The sequence below is a fragment of the Stigmatopora argus genome, chromosome 21 (assembly GCF_051989625.1).
Source record: "Stigmatopora argus isolate UIUO_Sarg chromosome 21, RoL_Sarg_1.0, whole genome shotgun sequence".
Lineage (NCBI taxonomy): Eukaryota > Metazoa > Chordata > Actinopteri > Syngnathiformes > Syngnathidae > Stigmatopora > Stigmatopora argus.
Window position 1 is genome coordinate 11,663,001 of NC_135407.1, and position 27,152 is coordinate 11,690,152.

The 27,152-nt window shown below is 41.1% G+C and overlaps 2 protein-coding genes and 4 non-coding genes across 14 annotated transcripts in view; 1 reads left to right on the forward strand and 5 right to left on the reverse strand.

The window, feature by feature from the left end:
- Positions 1 to 6,313: 6,313 nt before the first annotated feature.
- Positions 6,314 to 18,390, reverse strand: c21h6orf47 (chromosome 21 C6orf47 homolog). Of its 9 annotated transcripts, XM_077590748.1 has the most exons (16): positions 18,067 to 18,387; positions 17,734 to 17,838; positions 17,422 to 17,558; positions 16,763 to 16,805; positions 16,549 to 16,613; positions 16,058 to 16,260; positions 15,783 to 15,878; positions 15,312 to 15,511; positions 15,035 to 15,132; positions 14,562 to 14,761; positions 14,287 to 14,382; positions 13,814 to 14,013; positions 13,538 to 13,636; positions 12,512 to 13,264; positions 11,070 to 12,292; positions 6,314 to 7,392 (listed from the first exon to the last, which is right to left on the reverse strand). In XM_077590748.1, the coding sequence occupies exon 15, from the start codon at positions 11,936 to 11,938 to the stop codon at positions 11,075 to 11,077; it is 864 nt and encodes a 287-aa protein (XP_077446874.1). In that variant the 5' UTR covers positions 11,939 to 12,292; positions 12,512 to 13,264; positions 13,538 to 13,636; positions 13,814 to 14,013; positions 14,287 to 14,382; positions 14,562 to 14,761; positions 15,035 to 15,132; positions 15,312 to 15,511; positions 15,783 to 15,878; positions 16,058 to 16,260; positions 16,549 to 16,613; positions 16,763 to 16,805; positions 17,422 to 17,558; positions 17,734 to 17,838; positions 18,067 to 18,387; the 3' UTR covers positions 6,314 to 7,392; positions 11,070 to 11,074. The 9 variants fall into 9 exon arrangements, 8 of the variants coding, with proteins under 8 accessions (XP_077446874.1, XP_077446869.1, XP_077446871.1 ...); XM_077590743.1 differs by lacking the exon at positions 16,763 to 16,805; XM_077590745.1 differs by having other exon boundaries at positions 16,763 to 17,558.
- On the reverse strand, positions 13,709 to 13,774 carry LOC144067582 (small nucleolar RNA SNORD52). The gene has a single exon (XR_013297991.1). It is a non-coding gene; the product is annotated as a small nucleolar RNA SNORD52 (small nucleolar RNA).
- Positions 14,457 to 14,522, reverse strand: LOC144067583 (small nucleolar RNA SNORD52). The gene has a single exon (XR_013297992.1). It is a non-coding gene; the product is annotated as a small nucleolar RNA SNORD52 (small nucleolar RNA).
- Positions 15,207 to 15,272, reverse strand: LOC144067581 (small nucleolar RNA SNORD52). Its single transcript, XR_013297990.1, has one exon. It is a non-coding gene; the product is annotated as a small nucleolar RNA SNORD52 (small nucleolar RNA).
- On the reverse strand, positions 17,628 to 17,694 carry LOC144067584 (small nucleolar RNA SNORD52). Its single transcript, XR_013297993.1, has one exon. It is a non-coding gene; the product is annotated as a small nucleolar RNA SNORD52 (small nucleolar RNA).
- Positions 18,391 to 18,429: 39 nt separating the features above from the next.
- Positions 18,430 to 27,152, forward strand: part of sacm1la (SAC1 like phosphatidylinositide phosphatase a) — a 59,775-nt gene continuing 51,052 nt past the window's right edge. Inside the window, exon 1 of the mRNA XM_077590740.1 lies at positions 18,430 to 18,593. Within this exon, the coding sequence (XP_077446866.1) occupies positions 18,559 to 18,593 (35 nt within the window). The 5' untranslated portion in view covers positions 18,430 to 18,558. The remainder of the gene's footprint in view (positions 18,594 to 27,152) is intronic.

The following is a 27,152-nucleotide window of genomic DNA, read 5'->3' on the forward strand; positions in this document are numbered from 1 at the left end:
ACCAATTCAGCGTGTCCCCTGCCTGGTTCCCATATTTGGCGTGGGTTGCTGGAGCCTAACCCAGCTGTCTTCGGGCAAAAGGCAGATTACACTATACATTTTACACATTAAGGCACAAAGAGAGACAGACAACCAATGACTCGCTCTCACAATCACACTTCCACCGAGTGGGAGTCAAACCCAGACTGTCCACACCGAAGACAGGCCGAAGAACCACTACACCATCGGGTTGCATGTGGATTGCTTTTGAGCAGCACATTCTGGGTGTCACATCTTTTCTTCAGAGATTTTTTGAGTGGGCCAAGGCAGCTGAGAGGGTAAGACTAAATTGGATATAATTTCATTTTTAAGCCTTTACTGATGGATTTGTGTCCTAAATATTGTCTATCATTTTTCAAGTTATTTGCTATAGAATTTCTTAGCAAATTTTATCAGTAATCCATTTCAGCAGAGACGACAAGCACCAAGGAGAAGGATTTGAATAGCTGGAGGAGGACTTAGGTCCTGCGCTATGATTTTTGTTTTTGTTTTGTAATATTGTTGTCGCTGGCATGGCCGTCATTGAATCATCATGTTTCAGTGCCACGACATCTCATCAATTTGGACTGGGAGTGCTTTCAGTGAGCACTGCTGCCTTTTATCAATTTTCAAAGATGATTCACCCATATGTTGCGATCTGGGGGTTATTACAACAGGGACAAGGACCGTCCGTCTCTATTACAAAACCCAATCTCACCAAAATTAATGCAGACATCATACTAACTCAGGCGGGTCCACTGGGAACAAAATGACAGGATCGTTGTCCTCCTTACGGCATTTCTTGGAACCATGTCCAAGCCGTTATCATTGATCAGGATGCTGATGGCTGTCATAAAAGCTGAAAGCATCACCTGCCCCATATCAATTTCATTTTGTTTTTACTTCTGGGATGCTTCTTCACCCTCAACATGTGTGGCGTGTACGTACAATAAGCCAGCTATTTTGCCAACCACAGACTATGGAGGTACATTCCAAGTTTGAAGAGCCAGAAGGGGAGGCCATTGAAAAGGCAGGCTTTGAGGAGGGCTTCATCAGGCTGTTGGACATCTCCTTAGTGTTCCTGTTTCACAGGACCAAGGTGAGTGTGCCTTCATACATGACATATGGCATCTAGGCTATGAAATTACCGTAATTACTCGAATATAACACGCAGGTTTTTGCAAAATAATTAATTCCAATAGTTGGGGGTGCGTGTTATAATCAAAAACTTTTTTTTTTTTTTGTGTCTTGTTACATGGCCCTTAGCCTGGTGCTTTTTCTTGCCAAATAAATTGAATTGAAATTGAATTGAATAAAATAAATTACAAATTTTCGATCGAAAAAAGCATTGTCAAACTCACTTTGACGCACGGATTTTACGTCATCTCGTAGAGCCGACGCACGGATTTTACGTCATCTCGTGAAGCCGACGCACGGATTTTACGTCATCTCGTAAAGCCGAGACCACCACTGCCCCCCTCTAGCCTCGTACCCGTCTCAGTTCACCCTCTCTCAGTTCAGTGTTATAATCAATAACTAAAATAAATTACAAATTTTCGATCGAAAAAAAGCATTGTCAAACTCACTTTGACGCACGGATTTTACGTCATCTCGTAAAGCCAATCGGATGATGTGTTGTGGGAGGAAGAGGAAGTGGATGAAGGAAGCGTGGACGTTGATAGGATTCTCAACGAAGAGATGTATGAGAGGACAGACAAAGAGAGAGGAACTTTTCATTTGAAGGATTCTAATGAATAAATTTGTTTGAACAAAACAATCGTGAAACGAAGAAAAAAAGGTAAGATTTCTGATTTTCGTCAGCGGGAAATTTTAGGTGCGCACTATATTCGAGTACTGCGTTTTTCCAGATTTTTTTGGCCCAAAGTTATACCTGCGTGTTATTTTCGAGTGCGCGTTATATTCGAGTAATTACGGTAGTCAGTAACAGCTAAGGTTAAACAACTTATGCCCATCTATTTATGCGTTCTAGAAATGAAGGCTAGGGTATTTTTTTCAGTCGTACTAATTCCCTAATGCAGTGGCCCAGAGGAGAGTGGTTAGCACAGGGGTGGGCAAACTTTTTGATTCGCGGGCCACAATGGGTTCTCACATTTGACAAAGGGGCCAGACCAGGAGCAGATGGATGGATTGCTTTGGTAACCCCACCTCATTGAAGAAGAAAAAATACACATCTTGGGACATGGAGAAAAGGTTTGCTTTAATTTCAAATGAAAATGAAGAAAAGCATTACAACAAAATATCTGACTTTGGAACACTGAAAATCAAATAAATAAAAGGTGCCTTTTTTAAATGACTAACCATTTCTATTTTAAAGCATGGAAAATTCTGTTATCCTTCGATATCACCATCACTCTCCTGGCTGTCTTTTTTCTTCTTCCAAAAAATGATAGCAGAAGCAGATGTACTTGTCCTGCTTCTTATATTCAATGTGTGTCACCGGTGCCAAAAGACAACAACGACTAGTACAAGGACAAAACAGTGGCAGCAAGTCAGTCTGTGGAGTGGAATTATATTTGATCAGCGTGGACTGTTTATTTGGAGAATGTGGCCATCACAGAGACACTTTCAATTTCAATGGGAACAGTGTTGTTCTCCTTTTTAGCCAGCGCATCAAAGTCTGGATGTAGTTCTGTTGTGGCAATTCACAAAATTGATCTGAGGTGTTGTCTGTTAACTTGGATCTGTGGCTGACTTTGTTGATGTTCATGATGCTAAAGGTCTGTTCATACACGTTGGTTGAGCCAAACAACAGCTGCATCTTCTGCGCTGTCCGCCGACGCCTTGGAAAGGCCGCTTTCTTGAGTGAAGCATAGAAGTCATTTAGTTTCAGAGAGTTAAACTTCCATTTTAAGACAGGGTTGGCTGAAGGTCGATCAGTTCGAGCTGCAGCTCCACTGGACCACTGCAGTCTATTACAGAGGATAGGCCACCAACTGAAATGACTTGTCAATTTTGTCGAAACCCGAGCTTCACATTTTCGATGACAGCAGACACCCGGTCAAACAATTCCTCTCCCCGTGTTTGTCCTTTCAGAGACTCCACTGTCAGACTCCTCCGTCCGTGTTGTTGATACCTCGGATAAAAATGAGGAGCCGAGCAGTGTCTTAAGAATACAATACGAATGACTGTCTTTTTGTTTAAGATGATGCTCTTGATATCTTCATCTATCAGTTCCACACGGCGAGTCACTGTCTGCCGTGATAACTTATTTTCTCAAATTTGTCTCTGCTCTCCTGGCACAAAATGCCTGCTGTCTCCACCATACATTATTTTAAAAACTTGCCCTCATTACAGTGTTTTGCTGGCCTTTGCTATTTTGAATGAAAGCATAAAACTGACCTTGGTACTTGAATCTTGAATGGCAGTTTGACGGTGGAAACAAAACTTTGTTGAGCCTTTAATTTAGCTGCCAACTTCTGAGCAGCAGCTTCCTTTTTTTGTTGGCAGGTTGCTAGCATAGTTAGCATGCTTTGTGGCAAAGTGCCAGCTAATATTATACTCTTTAAAAACCGCCAGTTTCTTGGCATATTAGACCAACAGCAGATGATCGCTGTTCAGCGAAAAACATATTTATTTGTCCACTCCGTATTGAACACTCGACATTTTATGTCCACTTTCCTTTTCTTAGGTCCGCTCATCTTTACAGAGGGGCTTATGAGCCGAGAAGGGTCAGAGGGTAAAGTGCAAACGTGGAGTAATAGGCCTCTGCTTCATCTCAACAAAGCCAATGCTTCTACAGTGCTATCTAGTGGAAACTATTAGAATTGCAGGGAAAATAAAAAATAACAAGGTTTATTAATTTAATATTATCAAGTTCGACGAGCCGGATTAAAATGTTTAACGGGCCGCATGTGGCCCCCGGGCCGTAGTTTGCCCATGCCTGGGTTGGCACATTCGCCTCACAGTTCTGAGATCGCGGGTTCAATCCCCTGTGGGTTCTGACCTTTCTCTCTGGAGTTTGTATGTTCTCACCTGGCTTGTGTGGGTTTTCTCCAGATACACCGATTTCCTCCCACATTCCAAAAACATGCATGGTAGGGCTTTTTTGAACACTTGAAATTGCCTCTAGGTATGAGTGTGCGCATGAAATGTTACATTCCCCGCAACTCTTGTGAGCATAAGATGAACGGAAAATTAAGGAGTTTCCTCATGTTATTGTCCATCTCTGGTAAATCCTCAACATATTCAATTGAACATAATCCTAATTTAGTTTATTATTTTCAGGCTTTTGTTCATTTTTGGTGTTCTCTGGAATAAGACATAAAATGAGAGGCCATCATTGAATTGCTGTTATTATGGAGTTAAAAGTGGAAAAGGGAAATACTTTTTTAAAATAGATGCATGAATTGTTGAGAACCATAACCATGGTTACACATCTTTATGATACAATCAGCTTGATCCCATATTTAAACATATCTAGTGAGGGTGTTGCTACTATCATAATAATAATAAAATTATAATGGACCCCTGAAATTGAATCCCCAAAAGTGGTACAGTTTGGAAGCAGTTTTTGTCCAAAGAGCATCTGAAGTGTTTGGCTTTATCTATAGCTTGATTAAAATATGCATACAACATTGACCTCTAACAATGCCAAGAAAAAGCCACGAACTGACTAAACTACAATAATCAGGAAAACACTAGTAACTGAAGTCCCTGTAAAAATTATTGTAACAGCATCTAATGATAGTGAACTATGAAAAACAAAGTTTAACAAATATACCGTATTTTCTCGCATATACCTAAAATGCCCACCGTATAAGCCATACCCTTAAAATTGCCTTAAATTCGTCTAATTTTACAATTTCTCTCATAAGTTATTCACAATGTTCACCTCCATATGCATGGTTTTAATAGGGAGTTCAAGTGCGTTACTTTGAAGGGAAAATCTTAAGAAAAATTGCACATGGTATTTCTGAGATACTATATAAATCGAAAGGATCGTCTGCTGGATTGCATATTATTTGGGTCATTATCGCAAGGAAGTTAATATGCCTGCCTTTGTAAATGCAAAATATCAAATTATTCAAATTGGAAAAAGAGTTAGTAAGTCTATCTTGACGAGAACCTGATGCTTTTTAAAGACAGAAATTACAATTTTTTTACTAAAAGTTTAAAATGTTGTGGCGGCCATATTGCTTCTAATGTCGAAATATCTCGATTCTTTCGATGGTTCATGTTAATGTAATCGTTGTCACTTATGAAAAACAAATAAAAAGAAAAAAATCAAAACGGAATTTTGTTTTATTTCCTAATCACAAATGTACAATGGTTTTATTTCTGTGCTCCAAAAGAGTGTTGCCTGCACGTAGACAAATTGAAAGAGGTAGTCACGTGAGCAGTACACTCAGGAAGTCTGTCAGTAGCGGTCTAGTGTTCATAAAGTCTCTGGGTGCAATAATAGCATGAGATGCACATTACACAGGTATCAAGGCTGATATTTTAAGCATCAACCACAAGACCTTCGATCAGCCTTAGCTATTGGAATGTGTTGGCATTGGTATGACATGTATCAAGGCTACTCGCGTCTGGCCAGTCAGAGCACGTTTAACTACGGAAAGATGGCGGCGTCCGGAGCGAACAATGGCAGGCACAAGTAAGTGAGTTTTTTTTCACGTTTTATGCAAGATGAGTTTTTTCTTGAATTTGATTCATAGACATCAAAATACATTTTGTTTAGCGTTTTATCTGTATCTTTTCTCCATTTTGAAATAAATGCCCGTATCGTCAGCATTGTCTTGCGCTATGGCGTTTCGTCTGTCACCTTGCAGTTTCGTGCATGTCAAGTCTAATTTGTGGGCATATAAGCCCTACCCTGGATTTATTTTTGCGACAAATACAGTATATATGCGATGAAATGGTAATGGTAATAGAAAATGAGTAGTTAATAGGAAACAAGTGTAAGATATATATGAGGGAACACTTGTTTCCTCTAACGTTCAAAAGTGTTGCGTTTATTTAAATTATTTTTTCTTGAACCGATAAAGATAAGGAATATAAAATAAATTGTTGCCATTAAGGCATTTAGATGTTTTTTTTGCCTGTTTATGTAATAAAGGTTTTGTAATAGTTTGGGCCTGAAATAACCAAGTTGACTTTATATTTGTTTCCATTTGTTGCCCAAGAAATTCAATCGTAATATCAGAAATATGATTAATACATGATGTGTAGGAAATTGCTCCAACATGAACACTGCCGATATAAACCTCTACTTTTTTCCGGCCAACCGAGCGGTGAGCTGAGTGGACTGAGCACATAGAAGGAAGTTGAGCAGCCATTAAGATAAGTGAATTGAATGCCTTTATTGTTATAATACAAGTCCAATAAGATTTTAAAATTCCGTTGTTATATATCAATACATATTACTAAAGACTGCTTTGACCAAGTGTAAAATATTTTGCCAATAAAGAATTGTTAACAAAGATGGAAACCAAAACAACATTCTTTCAGCGTTTTTGGTCTTGGCGTCGCAAAAGTGCACCAACAAAAAATTCCAGTTTGCATAATTTCAGATTATATATTATTTTTTCAATACCTTTACTTGCTTGTAGAGTCGTGGGTTGTAAATGTAAGATACTTACCATTCAGTGACGTGGGCGTGATGAGGATTTTAATTTTGTATTCCAACTCGTCGCATGATAAATACAATGAGTCTACTCGTCTGCTTATCTGTTTGCCATTGAGTCATTTGCCCTTTCCCGCATCCTTGGTTTCCCTAATTTCATTCCTTTCAACTACGAAGAGGGACATTACATAAATTATGTTTATTGTACAATTTCAATAGTTGTGGCTTTATGTGAATGTTAATTTATTTTTTGAATACTTTTTGAAAAAAATTCTATCATTTAATTAGCATGTAAAAATTTGTGATAGTTGGACTTTAAAGTCTCTCTGCTCTTATGCTGCATGTTTTTGTGCTTTTCTTACAAAAATGAAATTTTGGCACAATGTTTGTAATTTTGAGCAAACTCGAAGGGATTTTCAAAATACCACAAACTGGGAAATTGTCATTTGTGAAAAATTAGACCAGAAAAAAAATAAACAAAAAGTCTCACAATTCTTTGGCAAAGGGTGCATTTCAAGAGCATTTAAATGTTCCAAGTAGTAGTAGGTGGTCCTCCTGTTGGTGTCAAGTGGTGACAGCAAAGATTAAAAGAATAGTGTTCCCGTGAACGTGTCAATCAATGTGAAATTCATTGAAGGAACATGGTCAACAGCCGTCTCGTCCATCTGTTTTCCAGTGCCGAGATCTTCATTTTCCACGGGTTGTAGATTCTCCTGAGCCTCACAGTACTCTTCCTCTCCCTGTGTAATGTGTTCTGTTATTGAATCGATCAATCAGCTAGAATTTAGCACCTATGAAGGAAAGAGCAGTTAGTCAATGTGGATTTGGAGACAACTAAGATATAACTGCCTGTCTGAGGAGGACCATAGTCACATAACTAGACATTCATTCTGCCTAAACGAACAAAACACAAAAACTAAGTTTTCATGTTTTTATTCAACACAATATTAAACAGTCACAGTGAAGGGTAGAAACTTGAAAAATGAACCCCTCGGCTAATTACAAAGAGCTATGTGTGCCAGCAGTCCGGTAACCTGGGATCCAAACAATGTGATTAGTTAGGATGTGCTGGTTAAAGATGCCCTGGCCTATAAAAAAGAACACAGCAATTATGGGTTTGCTGGTGTCAAGAGGCATTGGATGACGTGAGCCAGGTCACACAGAGAAGCACTCTAAGAAGCTCTGTGATCAAGAATAATTTGCATGAAGCTGGAAAGTATTCACCAAAAGATTTACAAAAACCTTGATGTCGATGTGCCCATGGTAGCAAACACTGTATACCAGTGGTGTGCCGTCAGGGCCTTCAAGGCCTTCTCTGCTGGTCTAAGAAATATCTGAATCACAGACTGATGTTAATTATATTTTGTCCATGAATACTTATTAAATAATTCCAAAGTGTCTGTTAGCTTCCTTTCATTGCCTTTCCCCCTGGTTGCACTGCTTTCAGATGTGTTTTCATATTGAAGCATTTAATCAATCACATTTCAGCCCTTATTTGTTGCCAGGGTCAGAAATCTGCCTCAAGGCCTTCACAATCAGTTCTGCAGGCTCTGCTGCATTAAACAAGTGTTGATAAGACTGTTGCTTTAACCAATCAGATTTTGAGTTGGCAACACCACAATGCCTTCTCGCAGGCGTAGGGATACGTCATCGCTTTCACCAACTATGATTGGCTAGTGATAGAGTGGACTAGCCAGAGCTAACAAACTGCATCTGGAGCAAGCTCCACAAGCAAATATATTGTTGTGTTGATTTAAAGCCATTTTTGCCGGTTCGCCATGGTCGTCCATCGCTGTCTTTTTCCGGGAAAATCACCCCCTGGCCCAGTTGTAATGTCTGAAAAGCTCCAGTATTTGTATTTAATCAATAAATGCTTCTAGGAAGTGGATTTTACCCCATTTTAGTGCAATTTTTGCCGGTTCGCCATGGACGTCCATCACTGTCTTTTCCCGGGAAAATCACCCCCCTGGCCCAGTTGTAATGCCTGAAAAGCTCCAGTATTTTTATTTAATCACTAAATGCTGCTAGGAAGTGGATTTTACCCCATTTTAATGCAATTTTTGCCGTTTCGCCATTGACGTTTATTGGTGTCTTTTCCCGGGCAAATCACCGCCCTGGCCCGGCCGGTTGTAATGTCTGAAAAGCTCCAGTATTTGTATTTAATCAATAAATGCAGCTAGGAAAGGGATTTTACCCCATTTTTTGTGCAGTGATTTATTGATTACTTTTTTATGTGTCGCAGCTGTAGCTGCAGTAGAGATTTTATAGCTATAAAAAAGTTTTTGCTGAAGGCGTCACTAGGAAATGCAAGGACCGCCACTGCTGTATACAAATGGAGAAAGTTCAGCACTGTTCCACTCTGCCAAGGCGTGGTTATCCAGTAAGGATTACTATGAGGGAACAGCGCAGAATGATCAATGAGTTAAAAAATAATCCTGAATGTCAGAGATGTTTGGTTGAGGTTATTGAATCGAAAGGAGGGTCAACCAGTTATCAAGTCCCAAATTTTCAGTTTTCTACTCTGAACTGTGATTGTTTACATTAGTAATTCTTAACCTTGTTGAAGATACCGAACCCCCCCAGTTTCATATGCGCATTCATCGAAAACCACCAGTTTCAAATTCAAGATACAGTGGTACCTCTACATACGATCTTAATTCGTTCCAGGACTGATCTTGTATGTCGATCTTCTCGTAACTCGAGCGAACGTTTCGCATTGAAATGAACTAAAAACACCAAAAACAGGATATTGGATTGGAAAAAGTTTTATTTCTTCTAATTAGCCATCTATTAACAACGTAACACATAACTAGTGGTTTAATAGTAATTCAAAGTGTTTAATATAACTAAAATTAGACGCATTTCGCGGAGGATACACAGGCGGACATAGGAGCAGGCAGGGGGAGATGTTTGGGATTTCGGGCGGACTTTATCCACGGCAACGCACTCGTAACCGAACAAACAAATTTTAATTTACTTGGATTAATATATACAGACACACTCAAACATATGTTTATTGTAACTTTACACAAAACTGAATTAAAAAATTTTTTACCTACGTTCTGGCCGGGTTAGCTGTCCACCCCTCCACGCCTCCACCCCCACGTTCACTATTGATGGGCTGTTTGCTGTTGTATTCCCTTCAAAATATTCCGAAAATGATGCCCACAAATGTCCTCACAATAGGATAACGCACGACCACTTGCCAACGAGAAGTAGTCTTGAATGAGCGATCGCGGGAACTAACAGGCTAAGGAAGGAAAAGCAGGAAATGCATTGATTGTGGGTAATGAAGTTTTATTCTGAGAAAGGGTGCCATTGGCTATCGGTGTTGTGTGCACGAGTATACTTCATTACCCAGTAAGCCCTCTTTTTGCCCGCGCATGCGCGTTGTGCGTTTTGAGAGATGCGGCCAAAAAAGACAGTGGGCTACAATGATAAACAGCCTCTCATGTCAAGGCCACCTGGCTTTCTCGCAGCTCAAAATTTTTCTCGTATCTAGAGCGAATTATTTGCTCGAAATTTTCCTCGTATCTCGAGCATCTCGTAGGTAAAGCTGCTCATATGTAGAGGTACCACTGTATATAAATTCCTCGCAGCACTGATTGGCCAAGCAATGTTACGTGATTATCTGCAGCCAGTGATGGTCAAGCGGGGCATGTTATCGTGAATAGACATGATGAGTCCATGTGTCTTTACCTCCATGGCAGAGGCTCCACCGAACCCCTGAGACCGACTCACCAAACCCCTAGCGTTCGATCGAACCCAGGTTAAGAACCACTGGTTTACTTGTTGTGTTTCATAAAAACTATAAACTCTTTTTTTGTTTCATAATAGTAGTTTACAAAGACTGTTTGTCTTGTCAGTGATTTAACTAAGATGAAGATCAGAACATTTGAGCAGCCAATTAAGCAGAAATTCAAGTATATTCCCAAACGATTCCCATTTTCTCTTGCAACTATTCACGTCTTTTTTATGGTTGATAACTAGAAAAGTAGCTCAAAAGCAATGAAAAAAATGGGCAGCCATGATTTAGAGCCACATTAAGGTTAAATATTTCAGAGGATAGAATGAATGAATGAAATTTTGTCAATGGGTTTTGTAGGTTCTGATCTTGATATTTAAGGGTAAACCAACAAATGGCACAAGCCTTTGTGGTTATGTTTATAAGATCAAGCTTTCATCGACTATGAAGGTCTTAATTAACACAAAACCGCTCAGCTCATATAATAACCAGGGGCACTTTTCATTCAACCACAAAGATAACCAACCAAATAGAGAACAAACTAGAGTGATTGTGCATTATTTTTGTCTAGTGTGAATTTCAGTGGCTGTATACAGTAAAGTGGCAGTTATTTCCAGATTTATTGCATTTGTAATCACTGATATTAGATACGATTCAGTAATTTTGTTTAATAATCACAAACTGCTTGAAGTGAGCTTAAAGTATAACAATAATTCAACTTACCAAAGTCATGTCATCTTTATTTTATCACTTGTGGGAATAAATTCTTTTCTGTCTTCCTCTGTCACTTCGCTTTCTCTGTTCTCCTCTTCCAATTGTGTCTTTTCTTCATCCAGTCCAAGGAGAACACTCTTTTTTAGGCTAACAGAGATCACTAATGCTTGCACAATACCATAGATAAAAGCAAACTCAGGCAGATGCTCTTGGATCAGCCAAAGGACTCCAGCCATTCCTACTGTAGATACAAAAAACATGGCCATGCCATGTAGCCAAAGCCTTAGTGGTCCCTGAATCCCCAAAATTTCTAAAATCAGCTTGACGGGTGGCGACACAATCCAGAGGAATCCCACCACGAATAGGTCAAACAGATGGCGGAGAAAGTTGAAGCAGATCTCGTAGTGCTCTGGAAACAATTCCACATTCCAACTGTGCACAAAGAGTCGAAAGGGGGATGGCAGCCTGGAATGTGGCGTCGGGGAAGGAGGAGGTGTCCCATAGTCTGAAAAGTCCCCATCAATTTCCAGATCACAGTTCCTGCTAAAATGTTTTGTTTCCTTGAATCCACTTGGCTGTGTTTTTCTTGTCCAGGGTAAGAAAGGCGTAGAAAGATATTTATTCCACCATCTAGGAACATGGTCAACACCCATCTCCTCCATCTGTTTTCCAGCACCGAGATCTTCATTTTCCACGGGTTGTAGATTCTCTTGAGCCTCACAGTACTCCTCCTCTCCCTGTGTAATTTGTTCTTTTTGTCTTCCACTGGACTGATTAAGCTTTTTATCCTCAATTTTGCCCAATGAAGTCTTATCTGGCAGACCACTGCTACCCCAAGAGCGCACCCAGCCCCATGCTCTTCCTACCAAAGATGCCATTATTCCTCTAGGAATTGTAAAAATGCTCAATTCCTCTTGTTTAAAAGTTTGTGCCGTGGTTAAAGTTGATTAGAAAAACGTATTAGTGACAGGCGGGACTAGACAACAGTACAGCTCCATAAAATTGCAGTGCACTGTTGTGAAACTTTAGCGTCGACACAATAAACTTGTTATAGCTAGTCTCCATATAATGGCTCCGCAACACTTACTGCTCAGGTAAATTGAATGCGGAAGTATGTTGGGATACGTTTCTGTTCGTCGATTTGACGTCTTCAATGTCATGAAGCCTACGTTATTGTTCGGCAAGCTTGTCCAACTCTTTCTGAGTTTAGATCGCTGTTGTACCCCGCGAACCTGTGAATAGAGTGAGAATGCTCAGTCTCGTAATTTTCATTGCCACGCAATCTATTATTGCTAACGTCGCACAAGGACGTCAGTTACATTAGGTGTTTTGATTAGGCTATTTCTGACAACGATTACTGTAAAGCAATTTTGTGGCATTGTCCACTTGGTATGGCTAACACCGAATTGCCCATATAGTTTTAACATATTTAACAAATGTTAAAAGATCACCTTGCTCGACGTTGACTGTGAGCTGCTGCTAGCTTGTATGGCAGTTAGCTTGAATAGCCCACATAGACCTCGAGACGAAGTCGTCAATTTATTCTTGCCTGGTAGTGTCTCTGAATGACTGGCGGAAATTCCAGTATATTTCTAGGACTGCAGCGTGAATCCAAAACCTAACATTAAATCGAAAATGCAGAGCAGAGAACAATAAGGGCGTACTCTTACATCCTTCAAAATAAGTGTTAACCTTTTCCGTTGCACTAATGCCTTTGGTTAAAACAAAAATATAACCCCACGCGTGAGTTTAAATTTGACCATCACTCTTCTATTGGTAGAGTTCCATCATGATTTGAATCTTTATAGTATAACCAAGATCCAATGTAAATAATAAGCTGCATCAGTTAACAGGCATAAAACTACCAAATACATTTAAAAGCCTGTCAATAGTTAAAATACCAGTCATAAGTGATACCATATGGAGGGGATACTTTGGCTTATTTTCACCAGAAAATGTTAACACTACACAAACTTATTTAATGATACAATGACTAAATATGATGATGTATACAAATAAGCAGCACACCAAATACACTTATTTTCATAAATTTATTTTAAACCATTCACTCAGTGGAAGCTTCAACAATTTTAATTTGCTTAAGCTAAAGGCTTAAGTTTACTTTGCAGTATATCTAGTTACAGAAATGTCCCATCTTCTCAAATACTGTAGTTCTTGGTCATGTTGGGGCAGCTGAAAAACAGCTGCAAAGGGGGGAAAAAAAAAAAGTTATCATTTATTGCTAGGTTGAAGGCAAACATATATACACACACACTGGTCTGAGAGTCTCAGTGCGCTGCGAGGTAATCTTCAATTATACATCAGTAGAACCGAGTAGTGAATCATCATTGACGCAACAGACCAATAATAACTTTAAACCTTAAACTATTCTACCAAACTGCCAACACTGAGCCCCCGCAAGGTGCTACCTTTGTGTGGCATCACTGTGCAACTGGTCAGCGCCGCTTAGGTCTCACCTGACGGAAGCCATTGTAGGACACACGTGCGACCATGCTGTCTGTTGTACGAATACAACTTTGTTTTAAAAAAACATAGATTGGCAAAACCAACTGTACCTGGGGGGAAGAGGGGGAAAAAATTAAAAATGGGTCACGTTTACACAATCTATTCATACCAAACTACAGGCATACTCAGTGCACTGTGAACGCATCATTGTGTTATCAGAGACTCTAGTCTAGTGAATCATCACTGCAGCCTTCTCATGTGTCTAGTTTGGGGGAATTATTACTCACCATTAATACAACAGCAAACATTCATCTGTATGCAGAAGATTGGTTCCAGTAGTGGTGTTGTTTTTCCCATAAAGCCCGGGAATGTATGCATCGTTTGAAATGCCCGAAAAGAAAATAACTTTGCAGTAAACCTAGTTACAAATCTTCCCCATCTTCTCAAATACTGTAGTCCTTGGTCATGTTGGGCAGCTCAAAAACAGCTGCAAGGAGGAAAAACATTAGTTAACATTTATTGCTAGGTTGAAGGCAAACATTTATACACACACATTGGTCTGAGAGTCTCAGTGCGCTGCGAGGTAATCTTCAATTATATATCAGTAGAACCGATTAGTGAATCATCATTGACGCAACAGACCAATAATAACTTTAAACCTTAAACTATTCTACCAAACTGCCAACACTGAGCCCCCGCAAGGTGCTACCTTTGTGTGGCATCACTGTGCAACTGGTCAGCTCCGCTTAGTAGGTCTCACCTGACGGAAGCCATTGTAGGACACACGTGCGACCGTGCTGTCTGTTGTTCGAATACAACTTTTTTAAAAAACATAGTTTGGCAAAACCAACTGTACCTGGGGGGGGAAGAGGGGGAAAAAAATAAAAACGGGTCGTGTTTACACAATCTATTCATACCAAACTACAGGCATACTCAGTGCACTGTGAACGCATCATTGTGTTATCAGAGACTCTAGTCTAGTGAATCATCACTGCAGCCTTCTCATGTGTCTAGTTTGGGGGAATTATTACTCACCATTAATACAACAGCAAACATTCATCTGTATGCAGAAGATTGGTTCCAGTAGTGGTGTTGTTTTTCCCATAAAGCCCGGGAATGTATGCATCGTTTGAAATGCCCGAAAAGAAAATAACTTTGCAGTAAACCTAGTTACAAATCTTCCCCATCTTCTCAAATACTGTAGTCCTTGGTCATGTTGGGCAGCTCAAAAACAGCTGCAAGGAGGAAAAACATTAGTTAACATTTATTGCTAGGTTGAAGGCAAACATTTATACACACACATTGGTCTGAGAGTCTCAGTGCGCTGCGAGGTAATCTTCAATTATATATCAGTAGAACCGATTAGTGAATCATCATTGACGCAACAGACCAATAATAACTTTAAACCTTAAACTATTCTACCAAACTGCCAACACTGAGCCCCCGCAAGGTGCTACCTTTGTGTGGCATCACTGTGCAACTGGTCAGCTCTGCTTAGTAGGTCTCACCTGACGGAAGCCATTGTAGGACACACGTGCGACCATGCTGTCTGTTGTACGAATACAACTTTGTTTTAAAAAACATGGATTGGCAAAACCAACTGTACCTGGGGGGGAAGAGGGGGGAAAAAATTAAAAATGGGTCACGTTTACACAATCTATTCATACCAAACTACAGGCATACTCAGTGCACTGTGAACACATCATTGTGTTATCAGAGACTCTAGTCTAGTGAATCATCACTGCAGCCTTCTCATGTGTCTAGTTTGGGGGAATTATTACTCACCATTAATACAACAGCAAACATTCATCTGTATGCAGAAGATTGGTTCCAGTAGTGGTGTTGTTTTTCCCATAAAGCCCGGGAATGTATGCATCGTTTGAAATGCCCGAAAAGAAAATAACTTTGCAGTAAACCTAGTTACAAATCTTCCCCATCTTCTCAAATACTGTAGTCCTTGGTCATGTTGGGCAGCTCAAAAACAGCTGCAAGGAGGAAAAACATTAGTTAACATTTATTGCTAGGTTGAAGGCAAACATATACACACACATTGGTCTGAGAGTCTCAGTGCGCTGCGAGGTAATCTTCAATTATATATCAGTAGAACCGATTAGTGAATCATCATTGACGCAACAGACCAATAATAACTTTAAACCTTAAACTATTCTACCAAACTGCCAACACTGAGCCCCCGCAAGGTGCTACCTTTGTGTGGCATCACTGTGCAACTGGTCAGCTCCGCTTAGTAGGTCTCACCTGACGGAAGCCATTGTAGGACACACGTGCGACCGTGCTGTCTGTTGTTCGAATACAACTTTTTTAAAAAACATAGTTTGGCAAAACCAACTGTACCTGGGGGGGGAAGAGGGGGAAAAAAATAAAAACGGGTCGTGTTTACACAATCTATTCATACCAAACTACAGGCATACTCAGTGCACTGTGAATGCATCATTGTGTTATCAGAGACTCTAGTCAAGTGAATCATCACTGCAGCCTTCTCATGTGTCTAGTTTGGGGGAATTATTACTCACCATTAATACAACAGCAAACATTCATCTGTATGCAGAAGATTGGTTCCAGTAGTGTGGTGTTGGTTTTTCCCATAAAGCCCGGGAATGTATGAATCGTTTGAAATGCCCGAAAAGAAAATAACTTTGCAGTAAACCTAGTTACAAATCTTCCCCATCTTCTCAAATACTGTAGTCCTTGGTCATGTTGGGCAGCTCAAAAACAGCTGCAAGAAGGAAAAACATTAGTTAACATTTATTGCTAGGTTGAAGGCAAACATATATACACACACATTGGTCTGAAAGTCTCAGTGCGCTGCGAGTTAATCTTCAGTTATACATCAGTAGAACCGAGTAATGAATCATCATTGACGCAACAGACCAATATTAACTTACACCCCCCTGCACCGGCTGATAAAAAAAAAAAACTTATATCCAATTTTAACAAAAGTTTTAGGGTTCTTACACATTACCCAAGAATAATTTGACATTAGACAAACCCTAACAAATCTTACCACTGAGGTTCTGTAGCATTCCTGTTCTAGTGACCAGCTGGAGCACCCAATTGGTACCAAAACACCTGTGTGACAAAATTCCACACCTTAAGATACTATATTTAAAGTAGGTCCAATGATGTAATACCACACTTGGACAAAAACACAATGGAAAATATGGTAAACACTTCTCAGAAATGCAATTTCTGGTCTAAAATGACTAGGATCACTCAACTGTAAAAACATTGCCATCTGAGACAGGTTTTGACAGTCCACATCTAGAGTAGAAATATGATTTTATTGAACATAACTTCCATTAGAAAGTCACATTACACTATTGGCAATTTGATTAAAATGTGTCATCAATAAAATGTATGCAGTAAATAAAGCCACTCAGAGTTGCTTAAATCAAACTTGTAATAGTTCAATTTTAATCTTGTTATAATTAAATTTATCTGAATATTACATTATGACTTTTTGCAGGCAGGCTGGAGGGTGAGTGGTTAGCGTGTCAGCCTCAGTGTGGGACCTGGGTTCAAATCCAGGCCTGCGTGCGTGTTCTCCAGGTACTATGGTTTCCCCCCACATTCCAAAGACATTGGGCTGACTGGACACTAATGTCCCCTAGATACGAGTACGAACGTGAATGGTTGCGTGTCTCATTGTGCCCCGCGATTGGCTGGCCACCAATTCAGGGTGTCGCCAGCCTATGGCCCAAAGTCAGCTGGGATAGGCTCCAGCACCCCTCACAACCCTCGTGAGGCTTAAGCAATTCAGAAAATTAGAGATTATTGATGAATTCCCCACGGCACATCTGACCATTGCTCACGGCACACCAGTGGTTGGGAAACTGTTCTACCAAACAGCCAACACAGAGTCCCCGCAAGGTGCTACCTTTGTGTGGCATCACTCTGCAACTGGTCAGCTCCGCTGAGTAGGTCTCGCCTGTAGGACACAAATGTGTGGCCTTGCTGTCTGTTGTACGAATACAACTTTGTTTTAAAAACATAGTTTGGCAAAACCAAGTGTACCTGAGGGGAGGGGGGAAAAATTAGAAATGGGTTGTGTTTACACAATCTATTCATAACAAACTGCAGGCATACTCAGTGCACTGTGAAAAGCATCATTGTGTTATCAGAGACTCTAGTCTAGTGAATCATCACTGCAGCCTTCTCATGTGTCTAGTTTGGGGGAATTATTACTCACCATTAACACAAAGGCAAACATTCATCTGTATGCAGAAGATTGGTTCCAGTAGTGTGGTGTTGTTATTCCCATAAAGCCTGGGAATGTATGCATCGTTTGAAATGCCTGAAATGAAGATAATGAATATATTAAATAGTTCCGATGCATTTTGACATTCCATTTGCACTCAAACAAAAGGTTATATAGCAGGTATGAGGAAATTTCCACGAATGGTTACCAAGACCATGCGCCTCGCAGCTCCAAAACACGTGTTTCCAAAATTACGAAAGGAGGCAATGCAGTACTAACTCCAAACAGAGAAGTCATTCATATGAGACGTAACATCGGAATTACCTTCCATTTGAGTTCCGAAGAATACATATACTCAATTTGTAACAAACGTTGACCGTCAAGATTCCACAGTAACACAGGATCCGGAGTGATGATCGGAAGTGGAAAGAGATCGAAAGAGAGGCTTTCCAACTTTTATACAGCAGGGTCCTTCACCGTTTGAGCTGGTAGACGTGAACTGTGCCTGATTGAAATTCACATACCCAAAAATGTGCGAAAAAAACGGATAGCTGGGGAAAAGGGAAATATTCCGCAATTTAAAAAATTGTGATTTTGCTTTTACATTAAAGCGACTGAAACTTTAAATATCAACATGAAGGCGCATACTGGGTTGGTTCGTTCATTTGAGGCCATAGTCACGCCTTTGAGTGGTTGCCAGATTTCACACAATATCAGCTGTTTAAACATTGATTTGAGTCTCGTCGTCATCATTATTCATCTGGCAACTCGTGTTCAGTCGCTGTCACATTCGGCTCGCTTTACTTAGTCGACGAAATGAAGATGGCGATTGCCTACGAGCGTTACAATTTGTAAGTATATTTAACCTAGTTTCATTTGTCAATACTTTGTCCAGGCACCAGTTAACTGCTCGGAGGGAAGAAAGACAGGAAACGTGTTGTGATTTTGTTTATGTAAACAAGGTGACAGGACAGCTAAAGTTCATCGACTAGCTCGTGACTGGGCATCAGGAAGTAGGGAAGTTTAAACTCTCCATTCATAATTAATAAATTCATTATTTTCTATGAAGGTAAAATATAAAATACTTACCTTGGCTTTTGTATTTCCTTTGATTGAACTCGTATAACAATAGTACACAAGGACAGTAAGGCAATACGTTTCTTTAGTTGTTTCTGATAGTCTAGGTAATGTTTTTGTCCATTTCTTTTAGTTTTGGAATTTACAGCAAGTTTGACCGATTATCATTTCAGACATTCGTCTGTGTCAAGGAGAACACTCATGATCTTGAATAATATCCATTTTCATGTGGATTTGTTTTATGTCCTTTTTATGCAACAATGGAGTACAATGTCTGGAAAACATTGCGATGCAAGAGGCATTACTGCACTAAACAACTTTAACTCTCTTTTAGTCTATTCGAAACCTATTTTACCTGCTCTCTGAGGGATGTGCAATATTATTTATATATATATATATAGATATACATATATATATATATATATATATATATATATATATATATATATATATATATATATATATATATATATATATATATATATATATTTATAATACACATACATATACATACAGTGGGGCAAATAAGTATTTAGTCAACAACCAGTTGTGCAAGTTATCCTACTTGAAAAGATTAGAGCGGCCTGTAATTGTCAACATGGGTAAACCTCAACCATGAGAGACAGAATGTGGGGAAAAAATCCAGAAAATCACATTGTTTGATTTTTAAATAATTTATTTGCAAATCATGGTGGAAAATAAGTATTAGGTCAATACCAAACGTTCATCACAATACTTTGTTGGCAATAACTGAGGCCAACCGTGTTCTGTAACTCTTCACAAGCTTTTCACACACTGTTGCTGGTATTTTGGCCCGTTCCTCCATGCAGATCTCCTCTAGAGCAGTGATGTTTTGGGGCTGTCGTTTCGTTGGGCAACACAGAGTTTCAAGTCCCTCCACAGATTTTCTATGGGGTTGAGATCTGGAGACTGGCAAGGCCACTCCAGGACCTTGAAATGCTTCTTACGAAGCCACTCCTTTTTTGCCCTGGCTGTGTTTGGGATCCTTGTCATGCTGAAAGACTGGCCCCATTCATTCTTTCCTTTATACAGAGAAGTCATCCTCGTCCCTTTGCAGAAAAACAGCTCCAAAGCAGGATGTTTGCACCCCCATACTTCTCAGTGGGTATGGTGTTCTTCAGATGCAATTCAGTATTCTTTCTCCTCCAAACAAAGGAACATGTGTTTCTACCAAAAAGTTCTATTTTGGTTTCATCTGGCTCGTCTGGCAGTGCAGGATTTGAGTCCCTGTCGGCACATTATGTTACTGATAGTAGCCTTTGTTACTGTGGTCCCAGCTCTGTAGGTCATTCACTAGGTCCTCCCATGTGGTTCTGGGATTTTTGCTCACCGTTCTTGTTATCATTTTGACGACACGGGATCTTGCATGGAGCCGGTCTTGTATGTCTTCCATTTTCTAATAATTGCTCCCACAGTTGATTTCTTTACACCAAGCATTTTACCTATTGTAGATTCAGTCTTCCCAGCCAGGTGCAGGTCTTCAATTTTGTCTCTGGTGTCCTTTGACAGCTCTTTGGTCTTGGCCATAGTGGAGTTTGGAGTGTGAGAGATTGAGGTTGTGGACAATGTGATTTTCATTTTTTTTTTCAAATTCTGTCTCTCATGGTTGAGGTTTACCCATGTTGACAATTACAGGCCTCTCTAATCTTTTCAAGTAGGAGAACTTGCACAATTGGTGGTTGACTAAATACTTATTTGCGCCACTGTGTGTGTGTGTGTATATATATATATATATATATATATATATATATATATATATATTTATATATATATATATATATTTATATATATATATATATATATATTTATATATATATATATATATATATATATGTTTATATATATATATTTATTTTTTTATTATATATATATATACACATATATATATAAAATATAAATAAAAAAATACATTTAGTCTTTTCTTACTTCGCGGTTTTTCAATTATCGTGGCCATGTCCGGTACATTATCCGCAATATTCGAGGGATTACTGTATACACACACGCACGCACACACTCACATATACTTACACAGCTCAAGTACTGCTTTTAAAGTAAATGTTGCTGTGGCCCCTAAACACTATACAGAGATTTTGAAAGGTTTTGATTATGAAAGGGCAACAATAGGTTGCTTGTGTGTCGCTGTTTTAGGCCAGTGTTTTAAGACTCAAAGTACATACCTTGAGTTCCATTTGTCACCATGGCTAAGCAACAGCTCAGCCTTTTCCGCCGCTGGGATTTAGTACGCTGTTGCATAAATTCTTTTGATTCATAAACTCTCCTTATTGTTTCTCACAAGCCATGTTTGTTGGCAATGCAAACATTTTCATACATTCTTTATGCTGTCATCATTCGATTAGCGTGGCCGGATGATTCGCCTAAAGATGTTTCGCCGATGGACGTTTGACAGATGGACAGGTCGCCGAATGGACGTTCCGCCGAACGGCGGTTCGGCCGAACAGAGGTTTCGCCAAAACGGGATTCGCGCGCTCGCCCCGCCCCCGGATCGTGTGTGTACAAGTTTTTCAACCTCGGCCCGCGGGCCATATACGGCCCGTTAGGATTTTTAATCCGGCCCGCCGCCGGCGGTGTCCAAATAATAGTAAAAATCAATGATTCACTTCACGGCTCAAAATGTGTTTAATGATTAAATACAAATACTAGTATTGTATATACAAATACTAGTATTGTATATACAAATACTAGTATTGTATATACAAATACTAGTATTTGTATTTAATCATTAAACACTGTTTTCGGCTGGATTTGACCGAATTTGAGAGCATTTTGACCCGTTTGGGGAATGGACGTATATAGATGTTTTTTTGCCTTATCGCAACATTTTACCGAGGAATTCACTTCCCTGGGCTCAGTTCTAATGTCCAAAGAGCTCCAGTATTTGTATTTGAGCATTAAATGCTGTTTTAGGATGGATTTAACCTGATTGCTGTCATTTCACGGCTCGGTTCTGCTACATCTGCCCACCCAAGAGTGCTTAATCTCGGGCTGACATGCCCGCACAAGAGTGCTTATTCCCGGGCTGGTATTGACGGTGATGAGCGGCAAAGGGAAATGAATCATTGATTTTTACTATAATTTGGACACCGCCAGGCCGGATTAAAAATCCTAACGGGCCGTATATGGCCCGCGGGCCGTGGTTGAAAAACTTTTACACACACGATCCGGGGGCGGGGCGAGCGCGCGAATCCCGTTTCGGCGAAACCTCCGTCCGGCCGAACAGCCGTTCGGCCGAATGACCGTTTGGTGGAACGTCCATTCGGCGACCTGTCCATCTGTCAAACGTCCGTCGGCGAAACGTCTTTAGGCAAATCATCCGAGTACCTTCGATTAGTTAATATCATGCCGAGCCTTTCACTGCTTTGTTTGGACTTTGAATCGTCATTTGAAATGTCTCCTAAGCATCCTGCCAAATAATCATTACCGGAGCCACCGCCGCCTCCCCGTTGTAGAGCGAGGACTGAAAAGTGGAGCCACAGCAACCCTTGAGCAGCCGGTCGGCTGGTAATCCGGTGGCGCGAGTGCACCGCCGCGAGCAGCCGGTCGGCCGGCGATCCGGTGGCGTGGGTGCGTCACTCGAGCGGCCAGTTGGCCAGCAATCCGGCGGCGAGCGAGGTTTGCCATGCAACACAGCCCCTGCCAGATCAGGCAGCGACACGGTACGACGAGGAAGAGTTCCCCAACATAACTGAAGAGAATGTTTTTTAACATGGATGAGATTTTTGGAAGAAGATGCCTTCCCGGACATTCTTAATCAAAGCAGAGCTGCCAACAAACCTCTCAAGGGTTGTTTGCTTTTGTCTTCCCTTCGCACAATGATGCACACAAATGTCTTCACAATAGAATAACGCACTATCACTTGCCAACTTCTCCGGGTGTCTCTTTTCCATCTGGCTGAAAGTCAGGGTGGAGGCGGGGCAATAAGAGCAAACCCGGGAGAATAAAGGTAAAATAAATTAAAACAAAATTAGAATTAAATTTAGTGTAAGGTTAGATTAAACTTATTTTTGAGTGTGTATAGTAATCCAAGTTCATTTAAATTTGTTTATGTTATGTTAAAAGCACGTTGCCGTGCAAAAACTCCCCCCGCGCACTCCGCGTTGTATGTACTGAATAATGTCTAATTTTAGACTCAAATATCATAACCACTTTATTTTTTTACTCTAGTAAATGCCAAATTAGAACAAATAAAACGTTTTTCCATTTCAATATCCTGCTTTTTGGTGTTTTTTCAGAGGGTGGGAACAAATTAATTTGTATTTAGTTCATTTCAATGGGAAAAGTTGGTTTGAGATACAAATAAATCAACATACGAGCTCGGTCCCCGAACGCATTAAGCTCGTATCTCACGGTATTACTGTATTGCGATATTACCTAACACAATTCTCACATGAATTCCAAATCCGTATTTTTGGTGGAAATAAACAATAGGTGACTAGACTTCCAGTCCAGTAGTTGGAAACACCCAGTCGCTGCCCCTTCCAATCTGCGAAAATAACTGCACAAAGGCGTGAGCTGACATATAGTAATTGTGCTTGGAGGCACAAGGGTACTCTTTATAATTGATGTTGAAGAGGTTTTTTGAGGACTCTATAAGGTGTTTGCTCAATATGACTTATGCTCTGTTCGCTTGGGGCTGTCGGTCAGAACACAAGGAATTGAAGAGAGCAGTTGGTATTGGTACTTTAATCCGGAACTTGGAACAAGTGCACTTGACAACTTGTGCAAAAGTATAAAAAGTCACAACCCGGCTAGGTAAATTCTAAAATATTGCACAATCTAAGATATTGCACATTGTTTTTGCACACACCGAAGTTATTGCACAGAAGGGATTGTGTGTCGTGCTAACGCAAGTTCAGAGTCCCTATGGCGGTGGAAAAAAAACTGTCCTTAAGTCTATTTGTCCGTGCTTTGTGAGACCTGTAGCGTCTGCCAGAGGGCAGCAGCTGGAGCAGGTTGTGACCAGGGTGGTATTGGTCCCTGACTGTTCCTGGCTCTGCTGAGGTAGCGAGGGCTGGCAATGTCATCCAGTGAGGGCAGAGAGCAGCCGATGATCTTCTGGGCAGTGTTGATCACTCTCTGCATGGCCTTTCTGTCTGCTGCCGTGCTTCCAGCGTACCACACTGTAATGCAGTATGCCAGGATGCTCTCCACAGTGGCTCTATAGAAGGTTACCAGAAGCTTAGTGTCCAAGTTGTTCCTCCTGAGTACCCTCAGGAAATGGAGTCGTTTCTGGGTCTTCTTCACCACTGCCGTGGTGTTGGTAGACCAGGAGAGCTTGTCCGTGACGTGGACCCCCAGGAATTTGAAGGACTGGCCCCTGTCTACGCATACTCCATTTATGAGGAGTGGGGCCAGATCTGGGCTGCGTTTGCAAAAGTCCAGGATTATTTCTTTAGTTTTCGTGGTGTTTAGTGTGAGATTGTGCACCAAACACCACGAAGACAGTTTGTTGACCTCATCTCTGTAAGCAGACTCACCCCCCGAGATGAGTCCGACCACAGTAGTGTCATCGGCAAATTTGATAATGGAGTTAGAGTGGTGGGTCGCTGTACAGTCGTATGTGTACAGGGAGTACAGAAGAAGACTCAGTGCACAGCCTTGAGGGGAGCCAGTGCTCAGTGTAATGGAGGAAGAGAGGTGGGCACCAAGTCTAACAGTTTCTGGATGGTTGGTTAAAAAGTTCTTAATCCAGTAGCAGATGGAAGCGGATAGTCCAAGGTGGGAGAGTTTGTCAGCCAGAATGTCTGGTATTATAGTGTTGAAGGCTGAGCTATAGTCAATGAAAAGCATCCTCACGTAGTTCCCATGGTGCTCCAGGTGGCTCAGTGCTGTGTGTAGAGCTACGGCAATGGGGTCCTCAGTGGACCTATTTGCTCTATAGGCAAACTGGTGAGGGTCAACTGAAGGAGGGATTGTAACCCTGATATGGCGGGCGACCAACTTTTCTAAGCACTTCATGATCACAGGCATAAGTGCAACAGGCCTATAATCATTCAGGCTGTCAATGGTTGGCTTTTTAGGGATAGGGATAATGGTGGCAGATTTCAGGCAGGATAGGATGATGGATTGTTGCAGGGAACAATTGAAGATCTTTGTGAAAACACCAGTCAGCTGGTCAGCACAGGCTTTGAGCACCTCCCCGGGGTACACGGTCGATTGGTCGCCGGTCTTTTGGTCGCCGGTCTTTTGGTCGCCGGTCTCTTGGTCGCCCGGAAGGTAAGTGATAATTACCATTTAAAATCGTTGTTCAAATTCCCTAAATACAAACTGCGAATTACTATTTAGTCATACTTAATGCCCTAGTAATTATTGGGCTAAAGAAAAGCTCCACATTTCCTGGAGAACTTGTTAAGACCCTGACTGACGTAGCTTCTTAAAGGGACAACGCATGTACATACAAACTCTTATACACTCACACGTCGGCTCAGTGAAACTGCTCATGGCCATTGTTGGCTTTTATTGATGCGTAGACCGTGTTGTTTTACCTTGTTTTGTCGCCGGTCTTTGGGTCGTCGGTCTTTTGGTCGCCCGTTATCGCGGTCGGGGCGACCAAAAGACCGCGACCAAAAGACTGGCGACCAAAAGACTGGCGACCAAAAGACGGCCACCAAAAGACCGGCGACCAATCGACCGCACACGTCCCCGGGTACTCCGTCAGGGCCAGCAGCCTTCCTGGTGTTCACAGTCCGCAGTACCTGTCTCACTTCATGTTCCTGAAGCTCCAGTGTACTGCGGCAGGGTGGTGGTGGATGTGTTGAGACGGGGTCTGATTTGTCAGACACCGCTATTCTTGGATGGGTGACGGACGGGAACGACCTGGAGTACAGGGGAGTCATCACAGCCTTTGTTGACTGGTGTAGGCAAAACCACCTCTACATCAACACCAGTAAGACAAAGGAAATGGTCATCGATTTTCAGAGGAATCCTCAACAGACCACTCAGGTGAACATCCAGGGTACAGACAGAAATCGTGGAGAATTTTAAGTATCTGGGTGTTCACCTCAACAACAAACTAGACTGGTCCACAAACATAGATGCCCTGTATAAAAGGGGCCAGAGCCGCCTCTACATACTGAGGAGTCTACGGTCCTTTGGAGTGTGCAGGACACTGCTGAGGACTTTTTACGACACTGTGGTGGCATCTACAGTGTTTTATGCAGTGGTCTGTTGGGGATGCGGGAGCACGGAGAGGGACAGGAACAGGCTGAATAAGCTGGTCAGGAGGGCCAGCTCTGTTCTGGGCTGTCCTTTGGACTCTGTGGAGGAAGTGGGAGAGCGGAGGATGCTGACCAGGATGATGTCCATCATGGACAGCACCTCCCACCCCCTGCATGAGTCTGTAGAGTCCCTCCGAAGCTCTTCTAGCAATAGACTAATAAAGTTATCCAATAAAGTTATCCAAGAAACGGTTCAGTTCCTCTGCTAGTGAGGCATCTGCGTTAACAGACATTATTGTCATTGTAATTGGTAATATGTCGTATTCCCTGCCACATCTTCTTTGGGTTATTTCCTGTGAAGTGCTCCTCAATTTTCCTTGTATATGCTGCCTTGGCCTTTTTAATGCCTCTCTTCAGGTCTGCTCTGGCAGCGCTGTATTGCACCTTGTCCCCTGACCTGAAGGCGGTGTTACGGCATTTGATGAGTGCCTGTGTCTCACTGGTCATCAAAACAGTCCTGCAGCTGAGAAAGGGCGTCCTCGGGCCATGTTTTTATTATCTTTATTTGTGGCCTTGTTAGCCTCCGGAGTGGGGTGTATGAGGGGTGAGGGACAGGCAGAGATGGTCTGATCCAGCAAGGTGAGGGAGGGGTGTGGCTCTTTAAGCAAGTTTGATATTAGAATAAACATGGACTAAAGCAGGGGTGTCAAACTCATTTTTTGTTTGACACCCCAACTAATCGTGGTAGTTTCGATTACATCCGGAGGGCCGTTATATCTTCCAACTAGGCTGCCAAAATTAATCGATTAATAAATAGACAGCTTTCTCAATCGTGCTAATCGATAGATCATTTTTGGACATTCAAATTAGTACAAATTGTTTGCAATTATTGATTTAAAATGAGGAAACACAGGAAATAATCTACAATCTTCATTTGAATTTCATCATAAAACAGAAAGTTGGTGTTACACCCTGCATTTGATCTTGAAACACAGGGAGAAATAATCAGAACAGTGATCCATTGTTGTTTCTTCAATCCAACTTTTACTGTAATGATTCAACACAAAAACCCATAACATACAATTACACCCATATATATATATATATACATTATCAACACGTTAGAACCCAAAACAA

What these genes read in the sequence shown, in the direction of transcription:
- c21h6orf47 (XM_077590749.1), bottom strand. Translation starts at nt 11,938, where the DNA reads ATGGCATCTTTGGTAGGAAGAGCATGGGGCTGGGTGCGCTCTTGGGGT.